The following is a 17,402-nucleotide window of genomic DNA, read 5'->3' on the forward strand; positions in this document are numbered from 1 at the left end:
CCTCCAGAACGCCGCGGCGTCTGTGTGTCCTTCACTGAGGGAAACGGGTAATGATGGCTCTATGATGGGAAAAGGTTGCCGACCTCGATCTATGTGTACCATATAGCTACTTAGCAGCTGAACTAACCCAAGGTTGCATGTTGGTCTGATTAGATTATAATTTTAGTAGTGATATGATAACTATTATAGAAGTTTCTATTTTTAGATATCAAGAAAACAGACGTAAAGTTTTTATGTATTTTTATCTCTGAAATCAGACCAACTTTTGTTTGAATAAACCAAGATTCAGTTTTTTTGTCCATCAGCCCAAAAAAAGGTGAACACGTTTCTGACATGTTTAATCTCCTTTGTGGACGTGGACAAACGTTTGGAGGTTTTATCTTTCATTTGACCTAAATGAGTTCAACTGAGGCGTTCTGTAACGATTCTTACATTTCCATTGAAAAATGACTCCACAAAGTTGTGAAACACCTTTTACAGCAGATGTATGAGCAGCATAGCGAGGTTTTCACTTACTGTTGGTGGTTTCATTCAAAGACGTGATGAATCACACACGTGATGCTGCGTTCCCGCCGCACTTTCACAACCACTACAGAGAAGAGGCAGCAGTCGCTCCAGCAGCAGCAGCAGCTTTAATAGGAACACAAGAACATAGATAGTCACCTCGACACTTCTACATAGTTCCACTTTCCTCGGGTCTTCCAGCAGATGTTATGCTAACAAACGGGAGCAGGGAAGCAAATCCCCCAAAACGCTGCACAGCTTCCCAGCATGCAGCCAGTCTTAAAAGCAGTAAAACTCCCGACTGATGATGCTAAAGATCAAGTGATGTGACAGCCTCCCAGCTTGAAGGTGAGCAGAAAAAAAACCCGGAAGGATCTTTAAACCTCGCTGGATAACTGTTAAAGCCACACAACCCCAGTATTGTACCTTGTGTCAATTGGAGGTCACAAACCTCATGACCTTTAATAGAAAATTATAATCTGCACCTTGTGAAAGAGTTCCTGTCATAAAACACTTGAATGTTCCTCCATCTACTCCAGCAGCCTCCTCCTGTTAAAGGTAGACGTTGCCTTGTGTCGTTGGTTTAACTAATGCCCCGTCTGTGTCTGCTTACCTTCCAGCAAGAAAAACCGTTCTAGTATTAGTTCAACTTCTAATTTATGTCGGGTTGTTCACAACTACTTTACAAGCTTGCCTTTTCGTTCTGGTTCTAAAGCAGGTTATGTCTCTGAGTTCTTATTTATTCAGGCATGAATTTGTTTGATTTGTCTTCTGATTAAGCGGATCACAGCATTCTTGTGTCACATCTGGGTTCTTTCGTTGGTAAAAACAATAAAGGCCAGCATTAGGGGGCATTAGAGCCAGACTGTAGCTGACCACACTGCATCGGGTCAAAAGGACACCGGCATGTGGCAGAAAGGTTTCTGTAGCTTGGTGCTGATAATCAAACGAAAGGTTTATAAGGTTTAATGTTTCCTAAGTCAGAACTTATCAGTGAAGCTGAATGAGTCAAACATGAACTAAAGGAAGATCTGATTAGGATTACGTCATTAACATCTCGCATGTATCTGATCTAATAATTAGCGGCCAACTGGTTTTTACTCACATGTATCGGTAATCAACAATCACTTTTAAAAGAATGATGAACATTGATTTTATTCATCTTTTGTCTGAAAAGTGCTTCTATTTTGCTACACTGGATTGTTTCATAGGACATGGCTTCTTTCCTAAGCTACCATAACCACCGACACTTAAAGGAGGGTGCACACGTTGGTGACTGGTCCTGCAGGTTAAAACAGAAAGTTCATTAACAAACGTCTACAGATCCAGTTCAGCGTGAGGCAGAAGGACTGCAGGAACATTAAATACATCACAAATGTAAATGAAAAAGTTTTTGGAGGTCATTACATCTTCAGCTTGAGTGGATTAGGCTGGGTGATAGCATTCGGCCTCCACAATGAAATTGTTTTTGAAAGCATCTGCTGTGTAAAAGTCAGTTTAGTCATTAGCCCCCCCCCCCCCCCCCCATCAGCACATAGGGAATAAATACAGATCTAATAGAAATTCATTACACAGAGCTGTATCTACACAGGCTTTCCTTTTTTATTAGATTAATAGGCTATGAATGGCTAATACGAATTACCCCCCTCTCTTGTTAACGAGACGTGGAGCAATTTGTATAATTATGTCTGTGGCAGGGACGATTTCCTGTGTCTAAGCATATTTTTAGACAAGTCTGCTTTCTGAAGGATTTTGATTACATATTTACTTTGGGTTTTCAGCTTGGTGCTCTTTCTCTCAGAAGTCCTTTTTGAATAATTCATCACTTTGTTCCGGAGTAGAATAATTTGTGTTGAGATTTATGAGCAATTATTTTGGGATGGGTTGATTTTACCTCTTCTTTTTATAAATGATGGTAGAACATGTTCTGCCAAGGCTGAGTATCAGTGCTCCTCATGCAGGGACCTGAGTGAGAAGGAATGAAGCCTTTTGAGAAGAATTAGGTGTGGTTAAAGAGGTCCTTCACGCACAATGTTAATACATTTGCAGTGGTCTCTAAAAAACACTGGTGTGCCTGTTTCAGCCCAAAGAGTTCAACCAGCGGAGATGGTAGCTTCACACGGCAGGATATGGAGTCTTATTTCCTGATATTTGGACGACTATCTTCTGATTGGCTAACAGCAACATGAGTCCACCACTGTTTCCATTTGCTCTTCGATAGGATGGACAATATATCGGCACCAACATCGGTATTGGCCAATGTTAGTCATTTTTTAACATATCGGTATTGGTCCAATAAATAAAACTTGAGCCGATATTAACAACCGATGTTTTTCCATCTTTTCACCATTTGTTGGCCTGTTTCAGAGGGTGTGTGTGTGTGTGTGTGTGGGGGGGGGGGGGGGGGGGGGGGGGTTGTTTAGTCATGCGACAGTGATTGTAGTCATCTCAGAAGAGTAAATGTGTGTGGTGTGTGTACATAATAACGTAAATTCAGCTTTAATAATTTTCATTCTATACAAAATCTGCTGATTTTAGAAGTATTAATGTCAGTATATTGGTATCGGCAAATACTGGTTATCGGCCATAACAGTGATCTTCATATCAGATATCGGTATTGGCACAAACATTTCATATCGGTGCATCAGATTCTGCTTTCCTGGTGAGTGAACGCTGGCGCGTCTGGCTGCCGCTGCTCACCGGTTGATAGTTGTTTTTACGTTACTTTTATACATTTTTATACATTTTTACGCTATTTTGGATGCCTACCTGAACTGTTATTCGAACCTTTTCGAAAACCTTCCCATCTGACTGAAATAACTGCCTGTCTGAGGGGTCTAAACACGCTCGCTCAGTCTCAACAGTCAAACACAGGTGTGGATCCAAGGCTTATGGGTGTGGTTCGTGCTCACCTGGGTCGTCTTGTCCATCGTCCACTACCCAGTGACTGCTCTTCTTCAATATTCTGCTCACGAACTTTTATGGCTGCGCTTTTCCCTGCCGGTTCCTCCACCAGCGGCCCTGCATCTCCATCCAGACATCGCCTTCCAGCCACGCCGCAGATACATTCATTGAGGATCCCGACGAAGTTTCTGTGTCCAAGAGTCTGGTGCAGTCAGCTCCTTCTGGTCCAAAACCCGCCGTCCTTCCCATACAAAGACCCGAACTGCCAACCACCACATGCTAGCCCACCTAGCCAGGTCGGCTGAGCATACGATCAAACACGGCAACTTCACCATCAACTTCGGCCTACTGAACATTCGCTCTCTTACGGGAAAAGGGCATCTCGTCCACGATCTCCTTTCTGACCATAAACTTGACTTTCTCTGCTTGAATGAAACTTAGCAACACCCTAATGATGACTTGATTTCACTCAATAACTCCACTCCTCCTGAGTTTGTTTACATCTATAAACCGCGGGAGTCAGGGAGGGGTGGGGGTCTCGCGATAATTCACCGGAAGCAGTGGAAAGTCTCTCCAGTCTCTGCTCCATCCTTCCACTCATTTGAATACAGCGCATTACAACTCCCTGGATCCACTCCTACCATCATATGTACTGTCTGCCGCCCACCTAAGCCGAATAAGGACTTCTTAAATGACTTTACTGCTCTTCTCACTTACCTTTCCATACTCTCTCCCAATCTGATAATCACTGGTGACTTTAACATTCACATGGATGAAAATAATCTTCTAACCACAGACTTTACTTCCTGTTTAGATAGTTTTGGACTCAAACAGCAGATCAACTTCCCCACTCACTCCAAAGGCCATATTCTGGATCTGGTCTGCTGTTCGGGTATTACCCCGGCCCAATGCATAGCCAGTTCTTTTCTTCTTTCAGATCATAAGTTAATCACGTTTAATGTAACTATAAAGGCCTCTAAAACCCATGTCCCTCGCAATATTGCTTTTAGAAAAATCAACAATATAAATCTTGATGCATTCTCCTCTGCAATATCTGATCTACAGCCTGCTCACATTACCTCTTCACCCGAGGATCTTGTTTTTAACTATAATTTTAATCTAAATAACATTCTCAATACTTTTGCCCCAATTAAGCAAAGATCTGTCTCATTTAACCGCTCAGCACCTTGGTTTAACTACGACCTTCGCTGTCTTAAATCCGAAGGACGCAGATTGGAACGTTTGTCTAAGAAAACCGGCCTCACTATCCATAAAGAGCTATATAAGAATCACTTATTGCATTATAAAGACTCCATTCACACAGCTAAATCGGTTTACTATTCTAATCTAATCAGCTCGAGTGAAGGTAACTCCAAGACCCTTTTTTCTCTTTTCTCCAAAATTATAAAGCCTCCTTATTTACTGCTTAACAGTATGGTTTCCTCTGACTATTGCAACTCCCTCATGTCCTTCTTCACATCCAAAATCTCAAATATTCACCAACAACTCCATGCTACTACAGATCCTGTTTCAGAAGTTGAACCCATCCTTACAACTCCAAGTCATTTATTCTCAAGTTTCAGTCTCCCCTCTGCAACTGAGATATCAGATTTAATCAGGGAATCCAAATCATCCGCCTGTCTGCTTGACCCTCTCCCCACAGTGCTACTTAAAGCCTGTCTTCCATCATTGGTTCCTCTCATATCCACCATCATTTACTCTTCCCTCAGTACCAGAGTTGTTCCTGCAGCATTGAAAACTGCCTGTATTTCTCCGATTCTCAAAAGCCCGGTGCGGATCCCACCAACTTTGATAATCTTCGTCCAATATCTAAATTACCATTTATTTCCAAAATCCTTGAAAAAGTTGTTGCTTCTCAGCTTCACTCTTATCTCAATTCTCATAATCTATATGAACAATTCCAATCTGGTTTCAGACCACAACACAGCACGGAGACAGCACTCGTAAAAATCACAAGTGATCTACTAATGGCAGCAGACTCGGACCATCTCTCCATGCTGGTTTTACTAGATCTAAGTGCTGCATTTGACACCATTTCTCACAGCATATTTCTCAAAAGACTAGCATCTATCGGCATTAGTCACACATCCCTAGCCTGGTTCATACATATCGGATCGTACTCAGTTCATTCAACTTCAATCTCACTCTTCTAGTTCTTCCCCGGTTACTGCGGGAGTTCCCCAAGGCTCAGTTCTAGGCCCTCTTTTATTTATCATCCATTTGCTCCCCCTTGGTTACATTTTCCGCAAACACAACGTTGATTTTCACTGTTATGCTGATGACACCCAGCTGTACATTTCCTCCAATCCAAATGCATCCCTTCCACCAATCTCCCTCTCTAACTGTCTATCTGAAATTAGATCTTGGCTCGCTCAGAACCTACTTAAACCAAACAGCAATAAAACTGAACTCCTACTCATTGGCACCGCTTCTGCTTTAAAAAATTCTCCCAACTTCTCTATCAATATTGACGACTCCACAGTTCACCCATCCTTATGTCGGGCTGATCAGACTGGATGAAGGAGACGAACAAGGTGGGACGTTTAACAGTTTTATTATTTCTCTGGTCGTATCTCTGTGAGGAAGAAACGATGACTGAGATGAGAAGCCGGTCACGGCGTCTTCCATATATAGCCTTGCTTGGCTGTGACGTGGAGGGACTGCCCGCGAGGAGCACGCTGGGAGCTCCCCACGAGGAGCATGTCGGGAGTTGTGGTCCGAAGGTCAGCCGGGAGATACCTGAGTCCTGACAGGACCCCCCGGTCCAGGGACGGCTCCAGAAGTTCCAGCGCGACCCCGGCGGACCCAGAAGTCAGAGATCAGGGAAGGGTCCAGGATGGACCGAGCCGGCTCCCAGGAGCGTTCCTCGGGGCCATAGTCCTTCCAGTCCACCAGGTACTGACAGCCCCGACCCCTGCGGCGAGCGTCCAGGATGCGCCGGACGGTGTAGATAGGCTCACCGTCGAGGAAGCGGGCAGGAGGCGGCGCCGGAGCCGGAGGCGGGAGAAGGGAGGACTCCACGTAGGGCTTGAGCCGGGAGGTATGGAAGGTGGGATGGATGCGGAGAGTAGCCGGCAGCCGCAACCAGTACGTGACCGGGTTGATGACCCTTTGGATGGGGTATGGGCCGAGGAACCGAGGGGCGAGTTTCTTGGACCCGGCACGGACCCGAAGGTCAGCCGTGGACACCCAGACCTTGTCCCTAGGAGCATAGGAGGGACCAGGACGGTGTCGACGGAGATGCTGGTGAGCATAGCTGGTGTTAGCTCTGGTTATGGAGGCTCGTGCTTTGATCCAGGCGCTCTTGCAGCGTCTCACCATGGCTTCCGCTGCCGGAACGGCGACCTCGGGTTCTTGGTGGGCAAAGACCGGGGGCTGGAAGCCATAGCAGACCTCGAAAGGGGACAGCCGAGTGGCAGATGAGGTGTGAAGATTGTGGGACAGCTCCGCCCAGAGGAGGTATTTAGGCCACTGCGAGGGTTGAGCCGAGACAAAACAACGAAGGTACCGACCCAGCTGTTGGTTAGCCCGCTCCGTCTGGCCATTGGTCTGCGGGTGGTAGCCTGAAGATAGACTGACCGATGCTCCCATCAGCCGACAGAAAGCTTTCCAGAACCGGGCCGTGAACTGGGGCCCCCGATCCGAGACCACGTCGACTGGGAACCCGTGGAGGCGCACCACGTTCTCCAGGAACAGTTCCGCTGTGCGTTGGGCTGAGGGGAGACCCGGAAGGGCGATGAAATGGACAGACTTGGAAAAGCGGTCCGTAACCGTCATGACAGTGTTGAGGTTATTGACCGGCGGGAGACCCGTGACGAAGTCAAGCCCCACGTGGGACCAGGGGCGGCTGGGCACCGGAAGAGGTCGGAGGGCACCAGCCGAGGCCTGGTTGGGGTTCTTGGAGCGGGCACAGATGTCACAGGCGCTGGTGTATTCTTTCACATCCCTCGCCATGCCTGGCCACCAGAGGGCTCGCTGGAGGAATTTAAGAGTTCTGGAGAAACCAGCGTGGCCAGACAGGCGTGATGAGTGGGCCCAGGACAACGCCTCGCTGTGACAGGCCGTGGGGACATAGAGGCGACCCGCGGGGGTCTCTGGAGGCACGGGGTCATCCCGGAGGGCGTTCTGGATAGCTTCCTCCAACGGCCACCTCAGTTGGCCCAGGAAACGGTGTTCCGGGAGGATTGGCGCTGGCTCGGACGAGGGCATGGAGTGGGTGAATTGGCGGGAGAGGGCGTCCGCCTTCTGGTTCTTGGCTCCCGGGCGGTAGGCGAGATGGAAGTCGTAGGGTTCAAAGAAGAGGGCCCAGCGAGCCTGGCGAGGATTAAGCTGCTTGGCAGATTTAATGTGGGTCAGGTTCTGATGGTCAGTCCAGATCGTGGATGGCCGAGTGGTGCCCAGAAGCCACTGCCTCCATTCCTCCAATGCCCATTTTATGGCCAGTAACTCACGGTCGCCCACACCGTACTTCTGCTGGGTGGTGGAAAACTTCCTGGAGAAGTAGGCGCAGGGATGGAGCCTGTTGTCGGGCCCGCCTTGAGACAGGATGGCGCCGGCGCCGACGTCAGAGGCGTCGACCTCGACCACAAAGGGAACTGCAGGATCTGGATGGCGGAGGATCGGGGCCGAGGTAAAGCGGGTGACCAGGTGGCGGAAGGCCCAAATGGCGTCGGGAGTTAGACGAAACAGCTGGTTGTGGTCCAGGAGCCGGGTCAGGACGGCGCGAACATGATGGATGTGTTCGGCCTCGGATTTGGAGTAGATCAGTATATCGTCCAGATAGGCGAACACCCACCGTCCCAGCATGTCGCGGAGGACATCATTAATGAGACGTTGGAAGACAGCAGGGCTATTGCATAGTGCGAAGGGCATAACCAGGTACTCCCAGTGGCCGGTGGGTGTTATGAACGCGGTCTTCCACTCATCCCCGGCCTTTATACGGACCAGATTGTAGGCGCTCCGGAGATCCAGTTTCGTAAAGATCCGTGCCTGGGAGACGGCATCCAGAGCGGTAGTGAGGAGCGGCAGAGGATGGCGGTCCTTGACCGTGATCTTGTTCAGACCCCGATAGTCTATGCAGGGGCGAAGATCGCCTTCCTTTTTCTTCACGAAGAAGAAGCCCGCGGCACCCGGAGAGGAGGAGGGTCGGATGAACCCCTGATGGAGGGCCTGGGCGATGTATTCTTCCATCGCTTTGGTCTCGGGAGGCACGAGAGAGAAAAGGCGACCGCGGGGAGGACTGGTTCCGGGTAGCAGCTTGATCTCCATATCATATGGCCAGTGAGGTGGCAGGGAGGTGGCGCGCCGCTTGTCGAACACCGCGGCCAGGTCCCGATAGGGCAGCGGCAGGTGGGGCGGTGTGGAGCCGGGGCCCCCGTCCGGAAGACCCGCCGAGGATGGAGGAGGAACGAGGTGGGTCTGGCACGAGGTCCCCCAGCCCAGCAGGCGGTTCTGGGACCAGGAAATATGAGGGTCGTGGAGACGGAGCCAGGGGAACCCCAGGATTAGGGGAGAAGAGGGAGCAGAAATGACCAGGAAATGGAGGGTCTCCTGGTGGCCTTGGGTGATCATACGGAGTGACTGGGTTCGGTCTCGGACTGGGTAGGGTTGGAGAGGCCTACCGTCTACCGAGGTCACTGGTATAACTCTCTCCAGGGGTTGTAGGGGGATCCGTAGGCGTTTTGCCAGATCTAGGTCCATGAAATTGTCCGCGGCCCCCGAGTCCACCAATGCGTTTATGTGGAGTGAGGCCTCACCATGGAGGAGGGTGACAGGAATGAGGAGACAGTTAGTAGCGACAGGGGTAGAAGAAGACCCAGACTGAGCGACCCCAATACTCAGTGGGGCCCCCTGTTTCCCGATCGTAGCGGGCAGTCCAGGCGTCGGTGGTCGGGAGAGCCACAGTAGGCACAGAGGCCCTCGCGCCACCGTCGTTGTCTCTCCTCGGGGGGAAGGTGGCCGAGCTGCATGGGCTCCTCCGCCAGCATGGGTACAGGAGCTGGCGTGGGTGAACGAGGGCGAGGCACCGGCGTCCTGGGTGGACGCGTGGATAACTTGGGTCGAACCAGAACCCGCTGGTCGATGCGCAGCGCCAGATCAACCACCTCATCCAGGGTCTGAGGCAGCTCCCTTCCCGCCAACTCATCACGGATGTAGGGTGCCAGCCCCTCCAGGAAGGCGGCCCGCAGAGCTGAGTCATTCCACTGCAGCTTGGCGGAGATGGTGCGAAACTCCGATGCATAAGCGCACACCGAGCGTTCTCGCTGGCGGAGTTTGAGAAGGCGTGTCTCTGCTCCCACTTCGCTGCTGGGGGGAACAAAGGTCTTCCGGAGAGCGGACACAAACGCAGCATAGTCGTTGCAGGCAGGGGATTTGGAATTGTAAAGCGCAGCAGCCCACTCCGCGGCGCGTCCGGAGAGCAGGGAGGTGAGATGCGCCACTCGGGAGCGCGCAGATGGGTAGCATCCAGGGTGGCACTCGAACTGCATGTCCAGCGTGGCGAGCAGACCATCGGGGCTCCCCGTCTCTCCGTTCCACCTCTCCGGCAGGCTGAAGTGGGGCTCCTCCCTAGGAGCAGAGCGGGTTGGCTGCTGGAGTGCAGCGATCTGTTGCTGCTGATCGTTTGCCTGTTGTTGGAGAGCCGTGAGAGCCGTGGATAGACGCAGGGTGTGGTCGGACAAGGAGTTCACCTTGGTGTTGAGCTGATCTACCATGGAACGCAGCTGCACGTTCTCGTGGCGGAGACGATCGATCTCCGTCGAATCTACTCGGATCTCAGTCATCCTGTCGGGCTGATCAGACTGGATGAAGGAGACGAACAAGGTGGGACGTTTAACAGTTTTATTATTTCTCTGGTCGTATCTCTGTGAGGAAGAAACGATGACTGAGATGAGAAGCCGGTCACGGCGTCTTCCATATATAGCCTTGCTTGGCTGTGACGTGGAGGGACTCCCCGCGAGGAGCACGCTGGGAGCTCCCCACGAGGAGCATGTCGGGAGTTGTGGTCCGAAGGTCAGCCGGGAGATACCTGAGTCCTGACACCTTACAGGTAGCAAGTCTTGGTGTCATACTAGATGGTACACTTTCATTCCAATCTCACATCAACCGTGTTATTCGAGTCGCATATTACCATCTTCGCAATATCAACAGACTCCGTCCTTTTCTCACGCCTCATGCTGCTACAATCCTCGTTCATAGTCTCATCACCTCTCGCGTCGACTACTGTAACTCCCTTCTGTTTGGTCTCCCAACTAAATCCCTTCATAAGCTCCAACTTCTCCAGAACTCTGCAGCACGCATCATTACTGGGACCCCCTCAAGAAATCACATCACTCCTGTTCTTAGAAACCTACACTGGTTGCCAATAGAAACCAGGATCATATACATATACTACTTACATTTAAATCTGTACATAGCATGGCTCCACTTTATCTATGTAATTTACTAACTATTGCTACCACTTCCCAATATCTTAGATCCTCATCTGCACTTCATCTGGTTCAACCTCGAGCTCGTCTTACCGCCATGGGGAGCAGAGCTTCCAGTTGCTCTGCTCCACGGCTCTGGAACTCACTTCCCTCTGCCGTTAGAAATACGGACTCTCCCATTATTCAAGGCACACCTCAAAACCCACTTATTCAAACAAGCTTATTCCCTTTAGACCCAGACTTTAGAATTATTTGAAATTTTTATGTATCTTGTTTGTTCTTATTGCCCTATCTAACCTCTGTTGTTTTTTATGGTTTTATCTTTGTAAGGTGACCTTGGGTTTGAGAAAGGCGCCCTCAAGCGAAATATTATTATTATTATTATTATTATTATTATTATTATTATTATTATTATTATTATTATTATTATCACTACTCTGCAACATTGATGTTTATCTCCACAAATAAAACAAGCCTTAAGGAGTTCGGCTGTGTGGTAGAGCTGCTAATGCTAATGGTTAGCGTCTAGCAGCCCAAACATGCTCTGTTGTTTTAGCATCCAGAATCAGCAGCATTCCCCGTCGTGGGTCCAGATGGGTGAGTCCATGAATGTTAGTGACAGTGTGATGTAGATCTATCAGGCTTTTCTAATCCTAGAATTTCACCATCTGTTGTGTGTCAGAAGCTACTGCAGGAGACAGGTGTAGGAGACTATTTTCATGTTCAGCCTGCATGAAACACCCAGACTGACCCATCGTTTCCAAAAAATAATAAGTATAAAAAAGGGTTTCTCTTCAGGAAATCATAGTAAATACTCTGCGTTTATTGGGGCAGTAGGAACTTCAACACACGTGTTGTTGTAATGGTTTTTCCAGATTTAAACATGTTAGACTTCTGCTGAACTAATATTTCTTTCACAGCTTAATTCCCACTAACAATATCTTTCTTTTACATTGGGTTTCCAGCAGCATCTATTCCAAAACTTAAATGAAAAAATAAAAAATTGTAAGAAATCTTGGATTCTCGGCTTGAGGTGACGGTGGCTCAAAAGTTAAGAGTTCACCCTTTTGGGTGGGTTGCCAGTTGAAATGGTGGCATCTGGGTGGCTACAGTCCGGATTTGAATGAGCTGCTTACCGGTCAGAGGGCAAACTCCTAACCTCTGAACCCATGAAATTCGATTTTTAAGACAATGTAATGCATTTATAATATTTGCTTTGCTTCATTAAACAACTGTTTAAACATGTTTTCATGTTTACTTCGTTTTCTTTTGCAGGTTAATGAAAGCTTTCTGGAAGTGGGCTTAGTGGATCTGTGCCAGATCAGCCCGGTGTCAGCAGGCCCAGTGGCGCTGGCGCCAGATGACTCTTGGGAATGGGATGAAACAGATTTGACAATCCAGGACGCCGAACCACAAGAGCCTGATCTCACTCACAATCTCCCCACAAAACCAAATCTACCAGTGAATGGTGCTCTGTCCAAAGTACAAGGCCAGCTTGTCAATGTGAGGTTGGATGTCTCAACTACTCAGTGCATGGAAATCTCTAGTATGATTGGGGGATCTTCACTGGAAGTTCAGAACAAAATGAACTCCAAAAGAGCCCCTTCTAACAACAACATAGTGCAGGTGTTTAGCCTTTATAATGCTGAAGTATGCCAACAGCCTCAGTTTCCTCTTACCTCCTCCATGAGGCACAAAACCAAATCCTCTAAGAAGAAACAGAAGCTTCTCCTGAAGAGTATCAGCAAAGATTCATCGTTTTCTTCCATTGAATCTCTTCCAGACCTCCTGGGAGGTTTGATGTCAAGCGGCCAACAAGGAAACAGGATTCTTGGAGTTTGGGATAGACAAAGTGAGGGTGGCAGGAAAAGTGAGCAGTCAGAAAACAGTTGCCGTTCAGATTGCGAGAGTGGGATTGTTAGTGACACAGGAGATGCAGAGACAACCACAACAAACTCTGAAATTCAAGCAGATGAGGATGATCAGTGGAGAGAAGAAGAAGGACAAAAGGAGTGGAGAAAGAACGGTGCTGTGATTGGACATCATTTAGCGTTGCAAAGAGACAACATCACCGATAGAAGTAGTGAAGCAGAAAAGGTTAGGGAGGAGGGAGGGAGGACAGATGAGTTCAGAAATGAAACTAAAGAAATCACTCAGGAAGAGGAGAAAAGGAGGGGAGGAGGCAAAGCCGCTGAAATTCAAACAAATGGACACGGGATAATCACACTTACATCTGAATTCCATGTTGAGGGATTTGACGTTGACTCTTCCAAGCCTCACAGTTCCCTACTGTTTAAAGCTGACCAGTTTGATCATTTGGAGGCTTTTCCTGTTCAGGACCATCAGCCGTCAAGTCCAATTTTATCTCAGCACTCATCCTTGGAGTCTCTCTTGGCACTGGATGTGGAGTTGTTCCCCTCCAAAGATCCTCTTCATCGTAGTGCCTCCCTCGAGAGCTGTCTAAATCCATGCCTCAGCACTGATGGGGAGGCAGGAGGCAGCCCTGCTGGCCTGGAGGAGCTGGAGCCAGGAAAAGAAAAGTCAGCAAAAGAAATCAAAACAGAACGTAATAATGGAGAGTCAACCTCTGGGGAGCTGAGCCGAAGAACACTTGATCTCCTGAAACGTTTGGAGAACGTCCAGAATCCTTTGGTGGCGAGCATGACTCGCAGTGTTTCTGACATGACCCTTCAAAGCAGCGCCCCACAGAAGGAGTTGGCACCTGTTTCACCCTCACTTGGTAGTCGACACGCACATCACTCAGGGGTCTTAAGCAGGTCCCGGAAGGAGCTGACACCAATGATGAACAAAAACTCTTGTAATACATCACTAACGGAGCTGAGTAGCACTGAAGATTCATCATTCGGGTCTGAGGATTTGGTCATAGGCAGAAATCAGATGCACCTTTTCCTAGATCCAAATAGTGAAGTTAATGCTAAGTTGAGGCCTTGTAGAAGACATTGTAACAACAACAATCAGGGTGGGCAAGGACTAGATGGAACAGATGTTGCGAACTTGAGCATGGTAGTAAATGTCTCTTGCACATCCTCGTGCACAGACGAAGACGAGGACGACAGTGACCTGCTTTCTTCTTCTACTCTCACGCTCACTGAAGAGGAACTTGGTGTTCGGGTTGAAGCGGATGGAGATCGGGGGAGGCCGAGTGGTGCGTCCTCCTGCAATGAGGAGGAGGACGATGACAAGGAAGAAGTGGAAGGCCCTTATGTCCTGGGGCTTCAGTACATGAGGCAGGAATTACAGAGTTGCATCCGATGTCCTCGCATCGCTACTTCTTCCTTGCCTAAAACAGAAGTGGGTCTCTGGGATGAGCTGCAGTGTGGGAACGCTTCATCTTCTACCTTCACATCTTCAGGTGCTAAATCAGTAGAAACCAATAAAATGGACATCAACAATACAACAAAAAGAAAAGAAAGAGAAAAAGAAGCCAAGGACAAAAGCAACACCGCTAGAAGCTACATCTGCCAGTTTGTGGATGACGTGGAGAATGGAAATGTAGACCAGAGTTGCTTAAAAGGGACAGATGAAGATGAGCTTCTTCGAGAAGAGTCTAGCGTGTTAACTAAAAAAGGAGATTCTCTAAGGGAGTTATATGCAAACGAGTCATATGAAGATTTCATACATTCAAGAGCAAACATGGAGTCAGATTCAGCAAGGCATCTTTGTTTTTCACCATCTTGTGAGCTCCTCTCCTTCTCTCCTAAGCCTGCCTCCTCTATGGTGGGACAATTGAGGGGGGAGCTGCCCTGCCACAGTTCTTCCCTCCATTCACCTCCATCACTTTCACCAGTTGAGGATTGCAGATCCAGTTGTGCTTTACAGAGCAGCAAACCAGAACCTGGGGGAAGAAAAGCCATAACCAGTGAAGAAAAGTTCAAGTTCTCATCTATCGTGACTGAGGAGACAAGGAAAGAAACCAGAGCAAAAGATTTGTCTCAGCCTCCCAGAAAATGGCACAAATCCCACTCCTCTTGCCATAACCATCTTCCCTCCCCATCTGCTGCTCATACCAAAAGTGTGGATAGGGGCAAGAAAGAGAACGTGCATGACTTTGTGATGGAGATCATTGACTTGGCTTCAGTGGCCCTGAAAAACAAAGACAACCAGACGGAAGGGCTGAGCCTGAGTGAAACCAGTGGATCCATCCAAGACCAAAATCCTGCATCATTTGCAAAGATAAGAGACAAGGTAGAGAAATAACTTTACTTCATAACTTTTAAAATAACTTTTAGAAAGGGTCATTAGAGAAAATCAAATGGAAGTTCATGTAATACCAATGTATACCCTTTTGAAACAAAAACCCAATATTCAAAGGTGTGGAACACCCACTTAATACAGTACATGTGCTATGGTCTCTCTAGTAGAATGAATGCCTTGTAAGTCTTACTCTGGGGGAAAGAAGCTTTGGTGAACCTGTTTCAGTAACCAGAGAAGTGACAGATCAGAGGAGAGCTTCAGACAGCAGGATTTGCAGTAGAGGAGGTCATGAAAGTTCAGTGCCAGTGTGACGCATCAGAAGCTGCAGGAGAAAGGTGTAGGAGACTATTCTCATGTTCAGCCTACATGACAAACTTAGAGTAACTGATTATACTCAGAAATGATAGCCAAAAAATATGTTTCGTGTTCCACACCTTTAAAATATAAGTTCACAGAAAAAACATACTTATTACTTTTGAAAATGATGGTTGACTCTGAGTGTTTCATGCAGGCTGAACATGAAAATAGTCTCCTACACCTATCTCGTGCAGTAGCTTCTGATAGAAAACAGACGGTTAAACGCTAGGATTAGAAAAGCCTGACAGATCTACGTCACCCTGTCACTAACATTCAAGGACTCACCCATATTGTCCCTCAACAGGGAAGGTTGTTGGAGGTGTCCAGGAAGCAACAGAGAACATCACAACTAGTAGAAGCTAACCGTTAGCATTAGCAACTCCACCACACAGCAGAACTCCTCCAGGCTTGTGTTAATTGTGGAGATAAAACATCAACCAATCAGAGGCAAGACGTCCAATTATGAGGAAATGAGACTCCTAATCCTGCCGTGTTTTACCACTTTCTCCTCCAGCTGACCTTCTCAAACACGCGTCTGAGTTTTTTTTCTCCAGAAAAGGAGTTTCAAGACTTTCATTCCTACTGGAGACCACTGCAATAGTATTAAGAGTATACCTAAACTTGATCTTTAATGTGGAGAGTGTTGTATCTACCATGAGGGGGCAGTATAGGAGAGGGGAGGAGAATGTGGGTAGGAGAGAAGAAGAAGAAAGAGAGTTAAGATGGATGCCTGATTTTGCTACATGTGATGCAGGTTTGAATAATGGGCTCGACACACGGGAGGAGACATCGCCTCTCCGTTCATTTTCAATGAGACAAGGGCGACAACGCGATAATCATGGGTCTCCCTCTTGTTAAGCGACAAGGACCAATCAGCAGAGGTTTCAGTGACTGACCAATGAGCGGATGGGATGCTTCTCAGTACATCTCCAGGCAAACATGGAGGAAAAGTTAATACTTGCCGTGTCGGATTTCCCAAAGCTTTACAAAAGCAGCTGCATGGGAAAATGTTGGTGCCAGAATCAATGCATGTGGGAAGTTTACTCTACAGACGCAAACATTTCTGTAAGTTTATCTAGTGCAACCCAAAATTCCCCCCACTCTGACAGCCAATCAAAACAACGGAAGACTCGTCATCCACCCTGGAACAGAGAGCGTTGCTGGCTTTTGCCACTGCCAGCTGCTGCATGTCGCCTCCCGTGTGTCAGGTTATCATATCGACAGCGATGAGTTTCGCTGATCGTGGTTGTTGGTCGCCACCCGTGTGTTGAGCCCATGAAGCCTGAAAAAGAAGTCTTGCCTATTCTTACTGCTGTCTGATACACAACAGAGTAAACCTGAGCCAATCCGATGCAACAACAAACAAACTAAGAGACAACGGATGTTCCAGTGCGGTGGTTAATGAAAATAAAGCATGCTGGGGGTGTCTGGGACTGGGGGGCTGTTGCCCCCCTCTGGAGGTGCTTGGATTGCCTCGGGGGGTGGGCTACTGGCGGTTGTGAGTGGGGCCCCTTAGAGGTCTTGGCGAGGGCCATGGGTCACTGCCCGGCAGCTGCATTGACCCTGGGTGGGTCTGGCTGGGGGCCTGGGGGCTTGGGGTGTGGGGGTGGCCGGCCCCATGGAGGGATCTGGGTGGGGCCTTGGGGGTCAGGTCCTGACATGTATGCTGCCGGGAAGAAGGCAGGAACATGCAGCAGTGCCTGGCCTGGGTTCTGGGGCCTCATGTAGACCTTGGCTCCTCTGCTGTCTCATCACAGGGGAGGGGGAAGTGCAGGAGGGGGAGGACCCAACCTTACCTGGATGTCCTATGTCTTATATAATCTGGAAGTTGTGCAAATGCAGGGATGGGCCTAGATATTCTGCTGGGGTGGGGCTGGGTTGGTGCTCTCGGACTCCGTGAGGCTCTGTAATGCTGCTGCTTTGGGCCCTGGCAGGATGGGCTGGGGTCTCCATGCCCTGGGTGGCAGTTTGACA

General features: G+C 48.5%; 1 protein-coding gene across 1 annotated transcript in view; it reads left to right on the forward strand.

Moving 5' to 3' along the window:
* The window catches only part of akap6 (A kinase (PRKA) anchor protein 6), a 348,892-nt gene that overhangs the window by 321,016 nt on the left and 10,474 nt on the right, over window positions 1-17,402 (forward strand). The window contains exon 20 of the mRNA XM_054734609.2: window positions 12,132-15,062. Coding sequence (XP_054590584.2) covers window positions 12,132-15,062 — 2,931 coding nt within the window. The remainder of the gene's footprint in view (window positions 1-12,131; window positions 15,063-17,402) is intronic.

The sequence above is a fragment of the Nothobranchius furzeri genome, chromosome 18 (genome assembly GCF_043380555.1).
Source record: "Nothobranchius furzeri strain GRZ-AD chromosome 18, NfurGRZ-RIMD1, whole genome shotgun sequence".
In the NCBI taxonomy this organism is placed as follows: domain Eukaryota; kingdom Metazoa; phylum Chordata; class Actinopteri; order Cyprinodontiformes; family Nothobranchiidae; genus Nothobranchius; species Nothobranchius furzeri.